The following is a 24,821-nucleotide window of genomic DNA, read 5'->3' as shown; positions in this document are numbered from 1 at the left end:
CCAACGGCTAGCGCCGAAGAATTAGCAGAGCAGGCTGAGTATATCCACAACCTGGCCCAGCTAGGGGAGCCCGCAGCTAGCCGGCCTCCTGCCGCCCGACTGGATTCAGCTAGAGTATTGGAAGCCCAGACACAGGACCCCCTCCTGCTCCGTGTCCGCCAATGGGTGGCTGATGGCAAGGCCCCAACCAAGGCTGAGCTGCGTGGCAAGGAACGAGACGAGCAGCAGTACGCCAGCCGCTTCTCAGCCCTGGGGCTTGACGAGCATGGCTGCCTCACCACCACTGACCAGACTCTGACAGGAGAGAGGACAAGATACCTGCTGCCTTCGGCCCTCCAGCAGGATGCGTTCTTTCTAGCCCATGGAACCCCCATGGCTGGGCACTTTGGGATGGACGCAACTATCGCCCGCGTTGCCATGCACTTCTGGTGGCCCAACCTGGCCCGTGACGTCCGCCTGATGGTACAAACCTGCCCTGAGTGTGTCCAGAAAGTTACCAAGGAGAGGCTGAAGCAGGGGATCCACGTGCCCTCCCGCCAGGGGTATCCACAGCAAGTCCTATTCATCGACCTGGTGGGGCCACTGCCAGAGACCCCAGCTGGGAACCGCTACATCCTCACCTGCCAAGATGGATTTAGCCGGTTTGTCAGCCTCTACGCCATCCCCAACAAGCGCACCCTCACGGTGGCTGAAGCCCTGTTGCACCGCCACCTGGCCACGTTCGGATGCCCCCTGAAGATCCATTCCAACAATGGAATGGAATTTACCGGCCAGGTATTCCAGGAACTGGCCTCCCGGCTCGAGATTGGCCTGACACATCCACCACCCTACAATCCGCAGTCCAACCGAGTGGAGAGGTTTCATAGGACGCTCAACACAGGCATGCGCCTGTTCCTAGACAGAGACGATAACAACTGGGAGCCCCACCTGCCTGCCATCGCCTTTGCCTACAACACCAAGGCCTGTAGATCCACTGGTGTGACCCCGTTCCTGGCCTTCTTTGGGAGAGAGGCCAAACTTCCGGTGGACATGGTGCTACGGCTGCCAGAGACCGAATATGCTTCAGTTCCAGCCAACGTCCAAGCTCTGTTGCAGCGCTACTATGCAGTTTATGATGCCATCCAGCAGAAGGAGGAGGGAGCCATCAGGAGGAGCGCGGCAGCTTACGAAGGCACGGCCAAGTATGAGGTTGGAGACTTGGTCTGGTACCTGGCCCCTCGCCTGGTGCCAGGCAAGGCAGCCAAGATTACCAAGAGATGGACTGGCCCCTGGAAAGTAGTGAGGAAAGCTACAGAAGTCCATTATGTCATCAAACCTGCCTCTCCAGTAGCCAGGATCTCAGAAGTTACCGCGCATGTAGGCCGACTGCGCAAATACACTGGAGATGTGACTGCCCACCAGATCCCAGAAGACATCCAAGTTGACGTGGACGGCGACGAGGATGCCACCGAGCTGCCAGTTGGAGCGGCGGCGCCCGCAGCTAGCAACCCAGGAGAGTTCCCAGTGCACCAGCCAGCCGCAGCCGCCCCACAGCCTAGCGGCCAAGATCGTGACCCAGTGGAGGAAAACCTGCAGGAGCAACCCAACGAACCACCGCCGCCGCCGCCCGCTCCAGAGCCACTCAGAGATGCCATCTGGAACCCTGACGCAGACATGGAGAACCTGCCAGCCAGCAGCGGACCTGTAGGAGAAGAGCCAGCCACTGCGATGGAAGAAGCCGCCCCAGAAGAAGAAGAAGAAGCCATGTGCCCCCTGCTGATGACAGCCATCCCCATCCGGGTAGGAGCTAGGAGACCAAGCAACCTGAATCAAGCAGGCGCCCCCATGGAATTCTATGCGCCCTTTGCCATCACCATTCCACCCTTAGGAACCACCAGAATCTGCCTAGGCCTCCGTGTCCAGTTACCAGCCGAGACAGAACTGATCCTGCAGACGAGGCAAAATTTCCAGCGGCGAGGCCTGGCCGTGGCCAACCCACGCCTAGAAGCCAACCAGGAGCTGACAATGCTGATCACCAACCACAGTCAGACCGAGCAACGAGTGTCCCGAGGAGCCTGTGTAGCCCGAGCTGTCCTCCATCGAGCTGTGCCCCAGGAACTGCCTGTCCGGCGCATGAGCCGGCTGTCGTATCCCCAGGTTCAAGGCCTGGTGGCTCAGGAGCCACGCAACCCTTGAAGGGGAGGTTGTGGTAATACGACACCCATACGGACAGGCCGAATACAGAGTTGCTTCGCTGTGACTTATGATAACAAACCCCCCGCACTAATCCTATTATATCACTATCCATCTCATGACCGCTGTTAACCCCGCACCCGGCGGTCAAACTAAGCCTGCCTAAATGTGGGGAGGGGACTTGAACATGCAACTATCACGAGTCCATCATGCACTTATATAATCGGGAGGCACTGCCTCCCCTTTTACCACCGCTGCCCCCACAGCCTGTCTACCGTCGGGCGCTAAGCCCTAGCGCCCCACACCCCCTTCAAACCTAACTATTGTCATATTTTTGTTGTATATATATAGTAAACATAACTTGTAAATATTATTCAGTTTAAATATATAATTCTGTATGATTGAATCCTGCTTGTTTGTTTGGTAGAATACTTAAAGGCTAGGGCCCGTTGAATCCGAACTCGTTACCCTGTGGGCCGAGTACGCTCGGCTTACCAGATTTCCACCAATGAGACCACAGCATTTTATAAAATGCCGCGCTGTGATTGTCTGAAATTCGGCTCACCCCGATCTGGCTCACCACTAAAGATCCAGCTCTGCTATACTACTCTTTGATTTGGGTAGGTACGTCCGTTCGTCTGCTTTAAGGAAGGGGATATTGCACTGTAAATCATACTAGTACCCTAAATTTTTCTTCTAATTCACAACCAATAATTTTAATCTAAAGAAGGGGCAATTTTCTTTATAATTATTACTGATGTACATCATTATATCGACCATTGTCTTATCCCTTAAGATCCATGGAAAATAAGCAGTTTCTATCGCTTCATATTAAAGTAAATAAATCTTTATCAACCTCTAATTGCTAATGGTCAACTAAAAATCTATTCTTATCGTTTTTGATATTTTTCCTTAAAAAACTTCAAATAAAGATAAGTAGGTAAATATTACCGTTTACAGTGAGCAAACAAAACAGGTTTTTTCGATAGCAAAAATGTCAATTAAAAATTGCATTTATTGTATAATTAATGATAAGATATTTAAAGTATTAATGAATACATTTAAGTACAAAGATCAAAGTGTAGGTATGGAAAAAAATATATTTCTTAAAATCACGAAACCTGTCACATTCACATCTTTTAAACATTTCTTAGGTAGAAAGGGCGTCAAAGCCCTTTTTTAAAGAAAAGAGGAGGGGGCTTAATTCAACCTAAGAGGCGGGTAACTGTACATTCACCCTCACAAAAGAAAAACACTTTTGAAACAAAAATCGCTGATATTCATGAGGATTTTAGCCGATACGACGATTTTAACATTCATGAATGTAAAAAAAAAACTATCCGTTACAAAAAAAAAACTAAGTGTGTTTTGGTAGGTTTCTCATTGATTTAGATAAGTTTACTAGACCTAAGAAGAAAATCCGCTGGCTAAACTAATTCTAATTTCACCAAAATAGTGCTTCAAAATAATAAAAAAAATAAGTTTAGATAATAAAGTTAAAAGCTACATATTCAACCTTAAAAGACAGAATTTGAAATCCGTATATAAAAGTAACTTAATGACTATATATGTGTAGAAGGATCGTGCTAATCGAATTTTCAGTAAAACTTCTTAAAGGCTAACTTATTTTAAACCAATCATTTTAATTTATAGAAGGGGTAATTTAGTTTTTCATCATTGGGGATGTCTAACTCAATCAAAACCTTATCTGATTCTATATAATTAAATAAACTCTTTAAAAGTAAGTATTTTTTGTAGCACTTATCTTTGTCATAGAGTAAGAAAATCGCAAGGGAATTTTCTGCTTCAAAATATAGAAACTTTAATTTACTTTCATAAGTAAAATAGAAATAATTCATCTATAAAAAGCGCAGCAATAACATTATAATAAGTTGCAACAAATATAAGTATTAAAGTTTTTTTAAAGTAACAAAGACATTCTAGCAGACATTAATACTGCCAATAATTCACTCTAAGGCAAGAATAGATTGCTGTGCCCATAACATCTAGGAGCTCTGCGTTAGAAGGGTAGGGAGAGGATACAAGTCAATCGGTTTTGTAGGTAGCGAGATTTTAACAGGCAGACAAACATCATTCACTTTATGTAGTTTTCTAAACTCTTTTCAACAAACTGACAGACATATCCTGTTATAGAGTAGCTTAAAAGAAATCCTCAAGACCTTTATGAAAACAGTGTATTCCTCATGCTAAGAATTTAAGAAAACAAACATAAAATCAAAATAAAGATCAAACGAAAAAGAAAATATTTGAACATTTGTTTTCGTCCGTTTGTTTGTCTGTCAGTCTCGTAAAAGTAAAACAAATCATATTTCAGGATTTTTAAATACAATGCCAATTTCAATAAGTTATAAATACCTATCATAGGCAGAAGTTTACACCTATCATCTATCATTGCCCTATAACCTACTCCCTGGCGAATACAGGAAAACTGAAAGTAAATATCATTTGGTTCATATGTGTACTAGGTTTAGTTACATCTGATCAAAAAACATAATTATTAAATTACATTATTAAAAATATAAATCCTATTATATAAAGAGGTTTGTTAAGATTTTAGTGACTACAAGGACGATTGAGTTCTTCATTTTAGAACAGCCCTTCAAAGGAACTTCAAGGCTATTGAATTTTCAACTTGGGTTGGTTTTAGTCTATTTTTCTGTCGAATTCCCCTCCCTCGGAACACAAAATCTCTAAATGCAAGGAACAAAACCGCTATTACATACATATTTAAATAGTAGTACCGTATAAAAGATTTATATGAACAACCAAAAGACAAAATATCTAATGTATCTATACCCCTAGGTAACTTATGTTCCAAATGAGTCTAGAAGGAACAATAAAAGTATATTTCAAATCCCTATATAAAAATGACAGGATGTGTGTCAGTCTTGTGTCTGTTAGTCTGATAATACCTAATAGTCCACCTTTTTTACATTTTAGTGAAATTGGGGAGATAAATCTATCTTATTTTGACCTATCTAGAGATCCCCTATATAACTATGGTGTGTGCTTTCAATTCCTCACATTTTGTGCTATTCTGATTTTTGATAATGTGTAACATGTCTGGGATCTAAAGGGATAAGACAATGGCCAATAAATTGATGTATATACGTAATGATGATAAATAAAAATAACCCTTCTGCAGATTAAAATTAATGGTTGATACGTCTGGGCACTCAAGCTATTGAACCAACCAATCTAAATTCAATAAAAGTCCCCAGAGTTGGTAATCCAACGAATAGAAAACGTTATTATAGAACTCTGGGGAATAGTTTAATAAACATGCCAATGTCCCAATGTGCGGTAGTGAATCCACACCTATCTATATTATAGCTAGATCCTATTCGGAATATAAATACTGTGAGAGTAGAATTTTAAATAGTTTTCAAGCCCAAAAAACTAACACAGTATGTGTACCATAGTAAGGTCACATAAATTGTGAACGATACCCAGTAGTCTGAGAAGGTATGCAAGATTAAAAAGTACAAAGCAAATGACCACTAAAATGCCGACTCTAAAAGTTGGTTTTGTCATGTACATACATTTTACTAGTAAATTAAATTTATTATAATACAAAGTAGCTTGATGTCTGTCCGTCTGTCCGTCTGTCCGTCTGACCGTCTGACCGTCTGTCCGTCTGTCTGTCCGTCCGTCCCTTAAGATCTCGGTAACCACTGAACCGATCGGATTCTACTCTTCAGGGAATATACCTACTGGTCCTGTGGTGGTTTTAGGCTATTTTCTTGGGGGGTGGGACACCCCCAACCCCCCAATAAATAAAAAAAAACACCCCCCAAAATTTTTTTTTTTTTACATTTTTTGTAAAATCTCAGTAACTGTTGATCAAATTGGGCTCAACCCTTCTGGGAATATACCTTCTGGTCCTCTGGTGGTTTTAAGCTATTTTCTTGGGGGGTGGGACACCCCAACCCCCCCAAAAATAAAAAAATCCCCACTTCCAAAATTTTTAATTTTTTGTAAACAAAAACCAGTAATTGGGGTGGGGGAACCCCACTGCAACATGGGGCGAAGCCCCCACGAATCCCCCCACCCAAAAAAGAAATTTAAATATTTTTTTTAAATTTTAATTTTTGTGTATGCGAACAACCTAGGTTTAATTTTTACGAATTGAAATTTTTGTGTATACGGCAAACAACCTGGGTTTAATTTGTACAAATTAAAATTTTTGTGCATAAAACGCACAACCTGGGTTTAATTTTACCACAGAGTAATTAAACAAAGAATAATTTTTTTTAAATATTTCTACTTAGGAGGGTTGACTTCCCATTACTTCATAGGGCGAAGCCCCTAGAGGCTAGGGGCGAAGCCGCTAGTTTTTTTATAAAGTATCAGTATAACTCGAACCCCCACATGTATAAAATATTTACTGTACAAATTCGGACCCTACAGTTGCTTGTCATCCACAGACAAGTAGATATTTCATCTGGTACTGAAGAATAATTTTTACCTCCAACTTTTCTGCAAGTCAAATACTATATTTAGCAAATAATGACTACTTTTTATTTTATGCCATAAAGTCGCTAAAAACCAGTAAAATTCAATATAAACATGATGCTTATATGTATGCTATTATTGTTATCAATATATTTATATTTTTGTTTATTTTGTCCCTTTCCTATTTTTATGTCAATACTTATTTAAAGTATAGGATAGGTGGGAAAGCTTCAAATAAGTCCTTAGATGGTTTTAGTCTATTTCATTTTTGATTTTGCCTCAGTCTTGGAATGGTTTTTAGCTATTTTCTACCCCCTCCTAAACCTAACCCTACATTTGATTATAAATTTTTCTGAGTAAAAAAATGTGATTTATAAACAATCGTTCAATTGATTGTTCTAAATATAGAAATAGAAGGACAAATAAACTAAAAAACTAAAAATTAGGGATATTATAAAACAGCTTTTTGCGGATATAGAATGTACAATTATAGGATTAAAACCAGTTTTTTTAGCCCCAAGGTTTTAATCTTATGATTGTACATTTTTATATTCGTAGAAAGCTGGATATAATACGATGCTAGACATAGTTTTTTCGTATGGATGAGTATCGGTTCCTATCCACCGGATTCGAATGAATACGAGAAATTGATTTACACCCCAAATAAAATCAAATAAAGTTTCCCATTCTGTAGACTAACATTTAATAGTTAGAAAGATTTATCGCAACGAATACAACAATGTAATAATAAAACTTTGTGTACCAGTATAAATTGTTGTCCAATGTCCCCTCCCTCTCTCCCTGTAACATCCTGATCAAAATAAGCTGAGTAAGAGTCTAGTGTGATGGACAAAATAACAATTCTTTTTGTTGGTAGATTCCTTTTTGAGAAGATAGGTACATAAAAAGTAGCCTAACAAACACATATACACACACACAAACACACATAAACACATATTTCCTTTTTGACCAACTTGCTTTGCTTATCATGGAGGGAGGGGACATTGGGCTGTTTATTGCACAATTACCCAAAGTTTTATAATAACGTTTTTTAATTTGTTGGGTTAACAACTTTGGGGACTTCCATTAAATTTTGATTGGTTGGCTCATTTAGTTGAGCATCCAGAGCATCCAGACGTTTGAACCACTAATTTTAATCTACGTAAGTACGGGAAGAACCATGGAAGGAAAGGACATTAAAAAATAATTCATACTGGTACCCAAAGTTTTTTTTATTAAATCTTGAATTGTTGGTTCAATCAGTTTCTAACCGATATTTTTTATGTATAGAAGGGAAAACGTCATTAACAAAAAAAATATAGACAGCTTAAAGGGGACTATCCACGAACAAGAAGCTGCTTAGAATCACTTGCTCTTGTTTGTGGATAGTTCCCTTTAATGTTTTTGTCGGTTGTAAATACGGACGGGAACTCACTATTTATGTATTAGCTGCGCTACTATCTATATATTTTTAATCGTTCTTGCTTACTTTCTTTTTAGAACAGTTTAAATTACCGAAATTTGGCTCATTTTCCATTAGAAACTTCTCAGTACATTACCATTTTTTGTTGTGTCTTATAGATTTAAATAATTAGAATGGGTAAAACCCAGTTAGGGAGGGGATATTGGGCTGTTAATTGCACGAGTCCCCAAAGTTTTATTTAACCGTTTTTTTTAACAACTTTAATGACTTATATTGATTTTTGAATGGTTGGTTCACTACGTTGAGTATTCAAACGTTTCAACCAATAATTGTTCTATAGAAGGGGTTTGTGAATCATTATTGGGGATTTGAATCAACTTATAGAATAATGACCTATCCTTTTACATCACTGAAAAAACCAAGGAGCGCAGCTTAATTATTTAAAAGATTGTAATCATATATCGATTCAAAAGTGACATTATTTAAAAAAAATGTTTTAAGAAAATTGCTAAAGACATAGTTATTTAAACCCCTTGTTTCCAATTTTGTGATTCTACGAGAACAGTACTTGTAATGTAGTCTGTAGAGTTAAAATATTTCATTTAAAATTCAGAAGCAACGTTTTTTGGTCATTTGGGTCGAATTTATAATTTTTTAAGTAAGTGAAAAGTTAAAATCAGAAGATGCTAAGGGGGGTAGGGAGAAGGCAGTGGCATTTTACACCATCTTTGAAGCTTTGACACATGTGCAATTAATAGCAAAAAAATGCAGCAAAATTAACAATCCGCGGATTTTTTTGGCAGACTTTTTGCGGATTTTCTTAATTTTTAATAAAATTACAATTTACTTTAATTTTATAACATAATTATTATGATATTTGTATTTCATCTTGATTTAATTACCTATTAACTACTAGGGTGTTCCGTATATCAATATCTACTCTAACTAAACCACCCTTATGCTACCCTTAAAACACCCAATCCCCTAAAAATGGTCTCTCATTACAGTAAAACTATTTTAACGCGAAGTAGCCTGAAATTATGACTTAAACTTATACACTAGTCATAATTGACAGGCCGTACGAGGACAATGGGCAGTTTATTGCACTAGTCCCCAAAGTTTTATAATAAAATTGGGGACTTTTATCCAATTTTGGTTGGTTGGTCCAAAAAGCTGAGTGTCCAAACGATTGAATAACTAATTGTAATCTACAGAAGGGACAATTTTGTGTATTATTATTCGATATACACATTTTCAATTTAACGGGCATTTTCTGACCCCTGTATATCTCTGCATAATTGAGCATTTCCAAGATTACAATATTATGCTATAATAGTTATAAACAAAGGAATACTTTTTTTGTAATAAAAATTTTATTTGCAGTTTTATGAAAATTATTTCCCTAGAATTGTTAATCTGCAATCTGAGAAAAATCTAAATTAACGATGAAGCGAATCCCTAACAACGTATATTCATTGCAGGGAGAAAGGGAAAAGTCAATAAAAATCCTGGCTTTATTCTACGGGAATTAAGGGCTCTAACTCATAAAAAACGAAGCAATAAAAAGCTAAGTAAACAATTTTAACATACAAGAATAGTTATTTATCGCATCGTATTAAAGACAGCTTTCTGTGGATATTAAAATGGAAATCGAGGAACCCAGGCTAACAAAACTGCTATTAATTCATGATCTTTATTTTAATATTTGTGAAAATTGTCTGTAATACGTTGCTAAACATGATTATCAGTATGGCTGAGAACCGTTTCTAATCCAGCGGATATTAATCGGTCATACTAGAATAAGAATTACAATATTTTTATTTGGTTATTCCTATATTCCTGGAGTATAGCAATGTGTATAATTAAAAGTTTAGTAGATATGCATAACCTTTGATTAACACAATTTAAATTTTAGTTTGCCCACCAATTTAAACGTTTTTATATTTCAACAAAAAATAACATAATATAGTATATTTTTTTTACACTTTCAGTGGCGTGCAGAGGGATTAACCATGGTGGTGTGAAGCCTTGTGGGGGTCCTATTCAATTTCCTATCTTAAATGGGATGTCGTCCAAAGTGCCTAATTTTCCACGATTGGCTAATTTAATTGAGACATTTATTATCAATTTTGATGGAACACCAAAATTCTAGGTGTTAAGGTTTTTGCCTTATTTATGTTTATTAGTTTTCAGGGGTCGATATTTGCATTTGCTTTTAAAGGAATTTATTTTGCACTGTTTAGCGAGAATACACCTACACCAGAATACATACAAGCTACCCCAGGCAAATTTGGAATAAGATTTGAATTTAACATACCTAAAAACAGAAGATATTTTATAATTTTTATTGGTTTATCAAAATATGGATGATATATTCTTTGGAATAGTGATAAGGTTATTGGTTGTTTTTCTTCTTTTATTAGAGAAGCAACTCTATAACCAGGGTCTTTGTAATTCAATTGATAGTAATATCCGTATTTATGAAGGAATTTTGAAAACTTGAAAAAATACAAATTGTTTAATAAAAATATTTAATGATTTATTTACAACTATTTTTTTTTTGGGGGGGGGGGTTATTTTTCGTTTTTGGGGGGGTTAGAGGTGTCCCACCCCCCAAGAAAATAGTTATAAACCTTCCCGGGACCTATGAGAATCTACCCTGTAAAGAAGAACCCGATCAGTTCAGCGGTTAGCGAGATCCTACGCTACAAACAGACAGACAGACAGAAAGACAGACAAACAAACATCGTTCAACTTTGTATTATAGATATCTGCAAAAAGTTTATATTTTACAACTAAAGCTGCTCTACCTATATGGAAATTACTGTCCTTTATCTATACTGTTATATTTTAATTGCAGGGAGGGAGGGGATATTAGCCTTGTACCCAATATTTAATAAACAATTATCTAATTTCTTGTTAAACAACCTGAATCTTGAATGGTTGACAGTGTACAAACTTTTCATCCATAATCTATAATCTGCATAATTGGTAATTTTGTTGATCATCATTGAGGCTGTACATATTTCAAACGTCCATTGCCTTATCCCTTAAGATCCCTGCCTAAATTTGCATAATAAAGAGACTAGAAACTTTTTAAAAGCTTTTAATCTATCTTCTTCTTTTTTCCACTCTCATTTTCTCCCATTATGCATAATTAAGCGCCAGTTAATTAATAGGTCAAAAAAAAAAGGTTTTTTAGGATTTTTTTAAAAACAAACAAAAATTATGAATTATATAAGTAGTTAGACTGCTTCAATTATAAAACTCTTTCCGCAAAAATATAAGCCAAGAATAGTTATTTATCGCATCGTATTATAATCAGCTTTCCGCGGATATAAAAATGTACAATTAAGAGATTGAAACAAGTTTCTTGGGCATCGGGCTAACAAAACTGGATTAAATCTTATGATTGTACTCTTTATATTAGTAGAAACTGGATATTATGCGACACGAAACATGTTTTATCAATATGGCATACAACCAGTTCTAATCCAGCGGATATTGATTGGTTTCGAAGCCACACTTAAAATAATTTTACTGTTTATGTTGTGAAATACAAAATCATGAGGTATGGTTTGAAGAATCTACACACTAAAATGCAGACTTTTATCTTGTATAATAGCTGAGAAAATCTCAAATTTGTTAGACGCGCTTCTAAAAAAGAAATATATATTCCCTATTTTGTTTAGGATAAAATCAAACAACTTTTGACAGATAAAAGGCAAATAAAAATCACCTTGTTAAATAAACATACGTAGTACAACAAGAATGATTATGTACACATTAGAAGCGCAGCAACAACAAGCTCTTAATAGCAAGAATATAATAGAACAGTACAACGGGAATTTAAATAAATATTAAGCGAATCAAGTATTTTATAGGAAAGCACACATTAAATTGTTATGTAATTTTGTTATATATCTAATTTTGTTAGAAAGAGAGAGGAGAACGCTAAAAAAGGAAAAGAAAAGAAAGAGAGAATGAAAGTGAGAGAGGAGAGAGAAAGAGAGAAAGAGAGAGAGAGTGAGAGAGAAAGAGAGAGAGAGAGAGAGAGAGAGAGAGAGAGAGAGAAAGAGAGAGAGAGAGAGAGAGAGAGAGAGAGAGAGAGAGAGAGAGAGAGAGAGAGAGAGAGAAGAGAGAGGAAAGAGATAGAGAGAAAAGGGGAGATACTTCTTAAAATACATAACAGTGACAGAATATGAGTCAACTACTCCCATCAGACGTACCTACATATAGTAAATATACGAGTAGCTTCGCTCTAAAACAACTTGCCCAAGGAATTTGTTATTTTAACATTTCCTTATTACTTCACACTCAGAGAGTGCGGGGATATTGAGCTGTAAATTACACTGGTACCCAAAGTTTTTTAACCACGTTACCTTATTCGTTTACCTTTATTGAAGGTTTAGAATAGCAATGCCAAAACTCTACAACCATTAAGTCTAATATACAGAAGGGGCAATCTTGTGTATCATCATTGGAAATGTAAGTTAATTTATCGTTCATCGTCTTATCCCTTTAGATCCCTGACACACACACGCTTTTGCGGCACCTTTTTCCGCCGCCGCGATAAAATCAGTGTGCATACACTGTCGCATATTATCATATCCGCAGAGTTTTTCATATTCGCATAATAAACACAATAACTAACAAATAAGTTTGTCTAAAAATTATAGTTAAGTTACGAGGAAGGGGTAGTTTGTGCTGTCGTAATAATATGCAGTTCTGATGATTTGATAACGTGACACTTGTGCAGATGTGAATGCACACCATTTGCGACTCTGGAATGACAATTACGGAAAAAAATAATAAGTGTTAGTTTTTTACTAATTGGCGGTTGCGCCACTAGCATCTAGGAGCTCTGCCTAAAGTTGTTAAGGAAAGCAGAAAAAATAGCATAAAACAATCCCAAGACTTAAACTTGAGCCTCTAGAGGGTGGGGGAGTTGAGGCAAATAACGTAAAACCATCCCAAGACATTTGTAAAACTCAATCCAAGTCGGACCAGTAGGTATCTTCCGAGATCTTTAGTTTTAGACAAAAATAAACCTTACTACTTTATATTTAAGGATTAAAATTACTTAATTCCTACTTAGCACAAAAAAAACTGAATAATTATAAAATAAAACCTCAAAGAAAAAAACGTGCAAAGATAAGAAAATATTAATTTGCTTACAGGACGCGTTGCTTGTTTTTAACTAGGTTATTACCTTAATATTTTTAAGTAGCGCAGCTGCTATATAACTGTAATAGGTTGGTACGTTCATATATAAAAGTAAGTACAAATCATTAACAGTACATTTGGGCTTACTATCGTAGATGTCCTTTTACTAAAGTAACAGGATGTTTGTCTGTGTATTTGTACCGAAGGATCTCACTAACCGCTGAACCGATCGGGTTCTCCTTAACAGGGTAGCTTCTTATAGGTCCCGGTAAGGTTTACTATTTTTTGGGGGGGAGAATACCACCAACCTCCCAAGAGAAATCACAAAAAAATCAAAAAAAAAATTACATACCTATAGACTCCAACGCATCATAGCTAGGTATCGTAGAAACATAAAAACAACATAGATAATGATATGTACATATTATTTTTTTTTAATTTAATATTTAAAGTGCCACTAGAGGCTTCTAGGAGCGTAGCCATTAGTATTAAGATCTCGCTTAATACTGATAAAAAAGGCAGGAAAAAATATGAAGTAACGTTCCTTTTCTTTAAAATGTTAGGAAACAAATATTTATGCATGTTTTTTTGTATAATGATGGGTGGGGAGGTTTGTTGTACAGGGTGCGCCACATAAAACCGGACTTTTTCTAATTTGTGAACAAATGAACATAAAATCGTCAATTTTAAAGATTTTATTAAATTTTAAAAACTGGGAAGCAAACTAGGTATATGACTATTAGATCATTCAATAAAATCGCCGCCAGGATCAATCACCGCCTCCACCCGCCTCCTAAACCGCCAGCAGGCCCAGGTCAAAATGTACCTGTCCAAGCTGGCGAAGTTCTCCTTGATAGTGGCAATAAGGGAGTTCTTTGTGGTATGGGCACGTCTATTGGTGCATACTTCAAAGTAGCTTAAGGCCCAAAAGTCACTTGAATTAAGATCGGGCTGCTGGGAGGCCCCATTTCCTTAGGAAAGTGAGTAACCGCAGGATCCAAATTCACCCAACTTTCAAGCTGACCTTCGACACGGCGGCTCTCATTTGGGCCACAGTTGAGCTAGAACGACGTTCAATACCTTTATAGAAATGGCATGAAGATTCAGCTAGGGTTGTCAGCGCAATGTATAGTCTAAAATGAGTTTTAAGGTTCCATATGGGTCTCTAACGTCGAGAATCGAGAAATTTTCACGATTTTACACGATTTTTGACGTTTTTGACATCTCTAAATCTGACACGTTTCACTTTGCCGGAGTACTACAGCAAAACCATTTTAGATAGAGAGCTCCAGTCTTTTCTAGTGTCTTACTTATATATCTAACAGTATCCCCAGCAATTTGCATAACTCTACCTCATCTACAAATGGGCTGAGGTCCGATTTAGTGGGCCCTAGTCGAGAATCAATATTATACCACCAGCGCATTTCGAATCTACCTTGTTGAACATAAGCGCGGCCAGCTCGGAGTACGAGCCCATCTTCATCCAAAGATTTTATTGTGCTAAAAGGTCATTACCAAGGCTTTTTATAGTGGGGTCAAACGTCCTGATTGGTCAAGTAGTTTTGACGCTATGGCCGTTTAAAAAAGTCCGGTTTTATGTGGCGCACCCTGTATAATTAAAAATTTCAATGTCAAAAGAAGACTTTGTTTTTTTTCTTTCTCCATGAGATGGAGAACCCAATCTGTTCAGTTGTTAACAAAATCTTAATAAGATTTTGCTTTTCTTTTCAATAATTCTTAATGTTTTTTGGGTTACAGCTAGGTTTCAGACTATTTAAAAACCCAGTCTAGAAAAAAAATACATATTTGTTTAGATAAATACTTAAACATCTGTAAGAAAAACCAAAATGAAGCTGTTAAAGACCATTAAAAGATGTAAAAAAATAATAAGGTTTACTACTATTTTCATTTTGTGGTCAAACCATTATTTCAAAAATAGCATAGCAACTCTGCAATTGACACATTTGCTAAAAAAGTTACAGGAAGGGAGCGGACATTGGACGTTAATTATATTGTTACTTAATCGTCGACTTAAAAAATTTGGATAGTTTTTTTTAGGTTCTAACTAATAGTGTCCAAACTTTTCACCCAATGATTTTAACCCTTATCGGGAAATTTTGTTTATCATCATTCCATGTATTGTCCATTGTCTAATCCTTTAATATAATTAACTCCACAACTCCCCGACAACTAGAGGGCATGTTACATTTACGTCTGAATTGTAGAAAGGGAACAATGGGCTGTTTATTACACTAGTCCCCAAAGTTTTATAATAACGTTCTCTTATTCGTTGGCTTAACAACTTTGAAGACTTAAGTGAAATTTAATTAGTTGACTCATTAAGTTGAGTATTTAAACGTTTCAACCAACAATTTTAATCTGCAAAGGGGTAATTTTGTGTACCATCATTGGGGATGTACACCAATTTGTTGGCCTTTGTCTTATCCCTTTAGGTCCATGTTTCTTTGCAGTCTTATTGCCCAAAAGTATAGTATAGCTGTTATTTATCTAAACATCTTTTGTAAGTGTACACACAACTAGTGTCAACACAAATCCGCTAATTTAATTAACATTAAATTAGACAAATAATATAAATATGCAGGGGTATTAAGGGATAAGACAATGGATGATAAATTAATTTATTATACATAATAAAAATCACTCTCTCTCTCTCTATGGATTGAAATTTTGGGAATAGTCCCTTTCGCGGCAACGTCCCTTAAGGGTGATTCGTCATATTTTTAAAATGGCTTTTTATAGGTTATTTTAGATTAGGTTAGGTTATATTGGGTTAGGTGATTGCCCCCCCCAGGTTAAGCAAATTGCCCCGCAGGGGCTAGAAATAAAAGAAAAAATGCCTCTATGAAATAAAGATTACCCCCCCCCCAAAAAAAAATGAGCTTGGGGGTGTTGTAGGCACCCCCAAAATTTTTATTTTGAAAATTTTACCCCCTCAAATAAAAAAGCTTGGACGCCCCTGGAAAAAAGGCCACATTCTTGCTTTTTGGCTGAAATGAAGAAACGCCAGGGTACAAAGCCTTTGTTTATAATTGTTGCTCCTTGTAGAAGATATAATTTTCTTGCAAAATCAGGGAGAGACATTGGGTTGTGAATTGCATTAGTACCCAAAGTTTATAACCACATAAAATTGGGGTAGTTTTGTCGAATTTTGATTGGTAGGTTCAAAAGTTGAAGTGGTCAATTAATTTTAAGCTACATAATTTCGTTTATATCTTTGAAGAATATTTATCGCCTAATGTCTTATCCCTTAAGATCCCATATCAATAACCATTTGAAAAACTACACATAAATCTGCTAATAGAAAGCCAAAAAATCCACAAAATATTATGTAATAAAAAAGTAAAAAAAATTTTAAGAAGGGGAAACTCCTTGTCCCAACAAACAAAGGAACAAATCATTACCATGAATAGATAGGACCTCCTAAAAAAGGTCGTGCAATCAAATGGACTTTAGTACGCAGAGTCGTGCGAATTATTAGCAAGATTTGGTGCAGAGATTCACTAAATTGTTTGTTATTCTGTGTAAACACCCTTTATTGAATATAATATTGAAAGGATTTTATAATTTTTATCTAACACTAAATCATTTTTTATTCTTTTATTTTTTATTGTTTAAACTCTTTTATTACTAAAATTAGGACTTGCGCCAATTTTTAGGAGGCGAAGCTATTCTATGAATCAACTGTGTCGGTTTGACTGTAAGGGCATCGTATTCTCATTTTTTTTACCTACATGGGGGTTCTCTATTAGAAAGGAGGGGTGGGGCTGTAAAAATATAGCCTAAAACTGTCCCTGGACCTATGTTAAGCTCCTCTAAAATGAAGAATTTAATCGGTTCAGTGATTAGCGGAATCTTAACTGTCAAATAAAATACATTATTACATTATTTTATAATAGGATATTCATGTATACAATTAAGTAGAACAACAATAACAAGCTTAAGACATATGAAAGTTATTTCAATAATCCAATGGCTATTATAACCATGAAACTTAAACGCCAATTTCTTTATGGTGATACGGTCAAATAAAATAAAATAAAATAGGTTTGCACTTCAGACTTTTTTGTGTCACTTGAAAGGCGTCTTTAGATGCTATCCATCGACACTGAACCTCAACCCCTCCCCCTCTTAATTAAAAAAAAATAAGGGAGGGGGGTTTTCCCCTCTACCTAACAACTGGTGGCTCTAACCCTGTGGGACTTCCCAGTTCTTAATATAACCTAACCCGACCTAAAGATATAAACAAACAAACGAAAAGCAAACCACGTATCCTTATTCCTAATTTATTTCTAAATGAATAAATAAATAATTAAATTACCAGAAGGGCCAACGAATAAGCTAACGCGGTTATAAAACTTTGCTCCTTTACCCTGCAGGCCAACGTACAAATGCGCACAGTTGCAAATTTAAAATTGGCGCAACGCAATAAGAAATTATTTTATGAGCTTTAAGCCATTATTCATGTGCCATTATTTTAGATATGAGAAAATAGCACAGACAGTGACACAGGTTTAGCTATTCCAGAGATTTAATGGAATACAAGAACGTAGGTACTTTCTTGTAATAATAGAGTTTCATACTTGTACCACATTGTTACAGGAATCATCAGGGAAATTCTAAAAATCTGAATCAACTGTTCGAGGTATCTTCTAATAGACGGCTATGCGGACGTATGTAAGACTACAAACTTAAGAATTGTATAAAAGCTTCGTTATTAAATATAACATTTTTGTAAAGCATTCGATTCAATAAAAGTATAATCTTATTTTTCTTCAAAATATTTTTTGATTGCCGAAGCTACTCAAATAACAACTGTTGTCTGTTTGTCAGTTGCTCAAGGACAAATATGTTAGGATCTCCCTAACCACTGAACTTATTGTGTTATCTATTCATGAGAAACTTTATATAACAGGATGGTTTTAAGCTATTTTCTTTACTTTTTTGTATGGTAAAGATACTGTAAATTAAAAACAATTTATATAAAAAATACAACTTAATCGTTAAATCATTAATTTGAAAAAATATATTTTTTCTGATATAAAGGAAAAAGTGGTGAAAAATAATGTAATTACTACTAAAAAGATTTTCAATTGAATTTAAAGATTTTATAATCTTTTTTCAGCTCAAACTTTTCTGGTTGTAAATAATGTTAATTAAGAAAGTTAAGTCTAACTAGATTAGTTAGTAAACAAGGATAAAAACATACATATGGAAATGAATAACAGAAAAAAATTTAATCTGTTTATAAAAAGCAATCGGTACCTTTTAATTGATAAATACTAGCGGATAGGGGGGCAGTAAAATAGCCAAAAACCTTCCCAAGACCTGCACATAATAACAATTTAGCCTAAAACCATTTCTTAAAATGTAGAATTCAATCCATCTAGTCGTTAGCGAAATCTTGACAAAACAGACGAAAAACCTTGCATTAAATAAAAATCATGGAAATGATACATAAAAAATCCTCGAATTTTAAGAAGATTCGCCCCCAAAAAAAGAATATTCCCTTGTTGAAAAAGGTTGATTATAATTCTATAGCCATAGTCTTAAAGCTGACTAATATATGTTTTTAAGAAAAAGCTAAAATTTATCATTATAGTATATTCTATTTAAATATTTAATCATAGAGATGCTTCGCTTATCACATAGGTATTACATAACAATAATTTTAGAAATACATAATACAAAAATAAAAAGCAAAAACTTAAATTAAACATACGGACTTTTTAATATTGCTTATAGAGTTGCTACTAACTTTTTGAATTGTACCTAACTGTTAAAGGAATTATCATGCCAAGTATGAAAAATCTTTATATTTGCTAAAACGTAAAAACACCAAGTAAGGGAAAATTAGTTATATAAGGGAATAATCATTAAAAGTCTTAAAAACTTTTTTGATAAATCAAATAAGAGTTCTTATTATTTCAATAATTTAAAGTACAATTATGTCTATAATATAAAGCTAACATTTATGTCAGTAAATCTCAAAATTTGCGAGCTCATATAAATAAAAAATAATATGATTTTTTTTAAAGGGTCAATTTACAAGAAAAAATTGATTTTCTAATGGATCTTTGAATATCAGACTGTCGGACCATCCTCTTGTATAAATTATCTACACTTGATACTTAAAAAGGATGAGTCATTTCTGCAGGGATCTCGAGGGATAAGACAATGAACTATAAATTGATGTACAACAAAATTACCCCCTATATATAGATTACAGTTACTGGTTTAAAAGATTGAATAGATTTAATATAAGTACCCGAAGTTTTTTTAAGCCTTAACGTGTTTGGGTACCACCAATACAATTCATAATCCACTGATCCCTCCCTCCGGGCATAAAAAAAAATACATAAATTAAGAACCTAATCAATTCAGCCGTTTGCGAGGTCTTAAGGAATATACAAACAGGCACAAAGACATACTACCTCTAACAAAAAAAAATCAGGAAACGCAGTTGCTAAAAAAAATACTTGCAGTTTTGAATGATCCCAAATATATTCTGTTTCTAATTTTTTGGTTCAAAGATTTTTGGGGGATTATTTTTTCTTCTATTACATTATTGATAGTTCCACTCTTAAATAATAAATTAGCTATCTACATATTAGAAAATAGCGGCTACGCCCCTTGAGGCCTCGAGATGCACTGGAGAGTGGGGGGGTGGGGAGGCGACCTTCAACTTTCCATTTTAGTTCAAAAACAAAAGCATTAGGGTAAGGGATGTGAATTTTTTTTTAGGGAAGTTTTATCCCCTAAAATAGATATAAACCTTCCCTGGACCTATAAGAAGCATCACTGTAAAGGAGAACCATATCAGTACAGAGCAATTACCGAGAACTTAAGCTACTGACTGACAAACATCCTATTAATTCTCTATAAGAATAAACATATAATTCAGTTTCAAATAAATATTTGTATTTTGCAAGTACTAAAAAGTTTTCAAAAATAAGGACATCCAATTTGGCATAGTAAACTTTTCTTCAAGTTAAATTGTAATTTCTGAGTAGTAACTTTTAGATAGAAGCAAATTTTGTATATATTTGTCATTTAAATATGTGGGGGGGGGATTTTTCATCATTTTGTTACTATCAACGAAATACTTCCTATAACAGTTAGGAACAACTAAGAAAGCAAAACAACTTAATAAGCATTACCAGAAAAGTCTCCATGTCCATCTTAAACTAAATATTATTTCACTTGATTTTTAGAAAATTGATTCTTAAGACGATTAGGAACAATATAAGTGAATCCTTACTTTCAAAGTAAAATTACATATTATTTAACCCAAACATCCAGCGACCCCTCCCCACCAAACAAAAATTTTCTTTAATAAGTAATACATGGTAGGCTGTTGGAATAGATGAAAAAAATCCCCCTCCCCCCCAATTTAATCGTTATGAAATGAAATCCTTGCTATAAAATATTATAGCTGCTATAAAGAAGGATCACTCATGAAGATACTGTCAGTTTTAAACCATCTCAGGGATAAGGGATAAAATAATCACTATTATGACAAAATATATATTTTTATTATTCTGCATTATACTGTGCAATAATATGCTAAAATATAAAGTGGTTATGTTTTTTTGTTTATCCGTAAAGATTTTCTAACCGACTTAATCCTGTATTTCAGGGAAGCTTCAAATAAGTCGTGGGATGGTGTAAGAAAATATTTTTTTTTTAATTCAAAAAAGAAGAATAATCACAATATTTTAGAGAATCTACACCTTCCAGAGGCTGAATATTATACATTTTTGAGGTGAGATTGATAGATCAACCAAAGTCTTATCCCTGGCTCTAGTAGAAACCTGAGGGAATAAACCTTTACACACCCTGACGTACTATTCATTTTCCCTTTGGTAGCCTGTTCATACATTTAGGCCAAACATTTTTAAAAGCGAAGCTTTTATATAATTAGGGTTGGTCCATCCGTACGACCGTAACGGATAGCTTTTTCCGTTAATTTAGGCATGTTAGAATTTTCCTATCGATTTCATATTTTGCATGGGAATTCCTTTAGTAGTTAGGTACGATTTAGAAAGCGTAGCAACTCTATAATCATTACAAGGATGTCCGTACGTCCATTTTAAACATGTCGATTTTTTTTACTTTTTTTAACAAATTTTCATGTGATCCAATCATCTGATTGATCTGATTTTTGGTATATTACTTTCTGGGACAACGAAGTATAATGTTATAAGCGAAGCAACTCTATAATCAAGTCCTGAAAATGTAAGTATGTCCATAAACATTATCCTGTATTAAGCAGTTTTTCAACAAATTTACTTACAATTTTGCTTCGACTCTTAAACATTTATATTCTGACTATTCAGTTCTGACACTATACAAATGTTAATGTCCGTTTGTCCTACCGTTTCAGTGCTTCGCTTTTATGGATGTTCTACATTGTGCTCTTTTAATATTATGATCAGGGATCTAAAGGGATAAGACAATGGCCGATAAATTGATTTACATCCCCAATGATAATACGCAAAATAACCCATAAACGTTTGAACACTCATTTTGATAAACCAATTAAATTCACTTCAGACCCCAAAGGAGTTAAATAAACGAATAAGGAAACGTTATTATTAAACTTTTGGGACTAGTGTAATAAACAGCCCATTGTCTCCTCTCTCTATATTATGACAATAATTTTTCCACCATTTTTTTAAATTTAAACTTTTGCTAATTGTAATCTTCATTTATATTTCGTATGAACACTTAAGAGAGATATATTTGCTTTTGAGTCCCTCTCTTTACTCTTTTCAAGATGTCTTGCAAAAAATCACAAAACTAAACAGCAAATATTTTACATAGCAAAATTACTAACCAATACATTAAAGTTAAGATGGTATGGTATCAAGCTATTTTTTTCACCTTGAAGAAGAACTAGTGTTGTAAAAAATATAATATTATAAAAAAAACATTGTCAAAATAACCCATATAATTTAAACTGTTTTTGTGAATAACTTTTTGGTGTCTGTCTGAGTAATCTTTGAGCTTGAAGAAAAGAGTTAAAATAGAATTAATACTCCCCTTTTTTTCTCCATTTATTATTCTATCAATTTCTAAAATAAAACCATTTGAAATTATCGTTAGGGTTAACCAAAAGGACGATAATTTGATGTAAACCCACAAAAATACCCCTTTTGTTGAAAAGTTTGGACATTAGGCGCTAGTTTGGAACCAACCAATTCAATAAAAGACAACGAATTAGATAACGTGGTTATAAAACTTTGTGTACCAGTGTAATCTACAAGCCAATGCCCCCTCCCTCTCTGGTCAAATTTAGATTTCATGTTGAATAGATTAATTGATGTACATTCCCAATGAAGATTAGCAAAATTAACCCTTCTGTGGATAAATATGATTGGCGGCAAAGCTTAGACACATCTAGTTAGTTCAATCCAATCAATAAAGGTAACACAAAATGTTAAGTCAAATAATGAGGTATCGGCTTTATATGCCTCCCTGCATTAAAATTCATAGACACTATTCTACTGATTGGTCTATTTTTACTAAATCTAATGGTTTAAGTGTATGCTCTCTTAATTTATTTCAAATTTCCCCTGTCTCATATAAAATCAGGAATACAAGGATATGGCAACAATCCAATGGTATAAAGTAGTAAGATTCTGCCATTGAAATATCATTAGGGAAAGGATGGGAAGTAAATCAATTTACATACAATTTTAGTGATAATATTTAAGGGAAGATTAATTTCTCTTCCATATACCTATCTCAAAATCCCTAAATAGAATAGAACTCTACGGGTAATAATATTACCTTACAGGATATTTTATTTATTGTGAAATTTTAGAAAGGAAAGAACAGTAAGCTCTAATGAAGAAATAATTTAGAAAATCCTATTTATGTAGACATTTGTCTTTTAAGATCACGCTAACAACGCAATAGAGTTACTTCTCCATTTTAGGAAAAGTAGCAAGAAATATATGCAAATACAAGCTTTTTATAGTAATATTTTTATCCTATTACTAGTGGCTACGCCCCTAGCATCTAGGGGCTCTGTATTCTTAGCGGTAAGAAAGTACAGAAAAATTGCCTAAAACCATACCAAGCCCTATATGACGCTTCCCTAATAGTGAGAACTTAATAGATTCAGTAGTAATTGAAGTAAACATACAAAAAAACTACTTTATTTTATAGGATATAGTTTAATCTCTAAACCTACACCTTAATATATATGTATTTGAGTGAAGCTGCCATAAAGTATGATAAATTAACAATAACGTTATCGGAAAATAATTTACAATACTCCATCTTGAGTGTCCATTCATTTTAGCAAATAATCACATCAAATTTTGGGTACTTTTAGTGGATTCTTATTGGTTGGTTCCAAGTGTCTACTATTCAACCAATAATATTAATTAACATCTGCAAAAAGACACAAATACATTTTAATCAAAGAAGGTTTTTATTGGGAGAAGAAAAACTTTTAGGGTATCGGGGGGCATTTTCATGATTTGGTAAGAATTTGCAGTTTCATTACATGACACATGAGCGGAAATGCAATCACACCCCTTAGAAATATTGAAGACGGGCAATAAATAAGGAGCGCATCAATAACAAGCCATTAATGAAGGAAAAACAGTGAAATATTTATTTGGCAGGTATCGTCAATAAATCACTGACTATGACATATTTAATTAACAAGAACAAACACTCACCTTAGGTAAGGCAGCAATGATCTGTTGTTTAACCTCCCATATCAAGGAACTCTTGGAAAACTGAAGAGTTTTCTCTACTGACAGATCAGGCACTTTAACCTAAAATAATGAAGGAATAGTTTTTTATTCACAGCTTTCCGCGGATAATAAAATGAAAAACTATAGATTCAAACCAGATTGGTAGCCCCGAGGGGCCGATAAACAAAAAATGGTATTAATTTCATGAATTATATTTTAATATTTTTGGAAAATTGTCTGTATTACAATGATATACATTTTTCAGGGTGGCTGAGAACCTGTACTAAGGGGGGGGTTTTTAATGCAACCATCTCGTAATCAGTGAGCAAATGGCACTTAGAATTCGAATTTCGAGCTGAAATTTTGCATGGGTAATCCTTGGTAGGTCTATTTTCCCTAAATCGAACAAAAAGTTGGAAAAGTAACGGCTGGCGGCTGCAGTTCAGCCGTTTAGCCGTTTTTGGCCTATTTTTAGGACAAATCCATCATTATTTACGTAGGAATCAACTTTTTAAAACATAGTTTTGGTTTAATTCATATTAAATGATAGCAATAACCATTTTTTAAATTTCTAGTACCAGCTGCTAAACGGCTAGAACCGGCTGAAAACGGCTGGTAGCGGCCAAGAGTATGAAGAGTAGATAGGGCTTGTGACATGTCTAGGGGTAGGTTTTTATGGGTGCTGAGCTCAAAAATACTACTAAAAATAGTGACGGCCAATCCATATGGCAGCTGGGTAACAGCTGCAGCTCAGCTGCAAGCGGCTAAGAGTAGAATGAGTAGATAGGGCTTGTGACGTGTCTACGGGTAGGTTTTTATGGGTGCTGAGCTCAAAAATGCTACCAAAAATT

General features: G+C 35.1%; 1 protein-coding gene across 4 annotated transcripts in view; it reads right to left on the bottom strand.

The window, feature by feature from the left end:
• Nucleotides 1-24,821, bottom strand: part of LOC145334150 (uncharacterized) — a 481,948-nt gene that overhangs the window by 200,831 nt on the left and 256,296 nt on the right. For all 4 annotated transcript variants that reach the window (XM_080179457.1, XM_080179456.1, XM_080179454.1 and 1 more), the window contains exon 3: nt 23,953-24,051. In XM_080179457.1, the coding sequence (XP_080035583.1) occupies nt 23,953-24,051 (99 nt within the window). The remainder of the gene's footprint in view (nt 1-23,952; nt 24,052-24,821) is intronic.

This window comes from Acartia tonsa, chromosome 12, assembly GCF_053477335.1.
Source record: "Acartia tonsa isolate MP-2025a chromosome 12, ASM5347733v1, whole genome shotgun sequence".
NCBI lineage: Eukaryota > Metazoa > Arthropoda > Copepoda > Calanoida > Acartiidae > Acartia > Acartia tonsa.
Note: the sequence above shows the minus strand (reverse complement) of the source record. Positions and strands in the feature narration are given on the sequence as shown.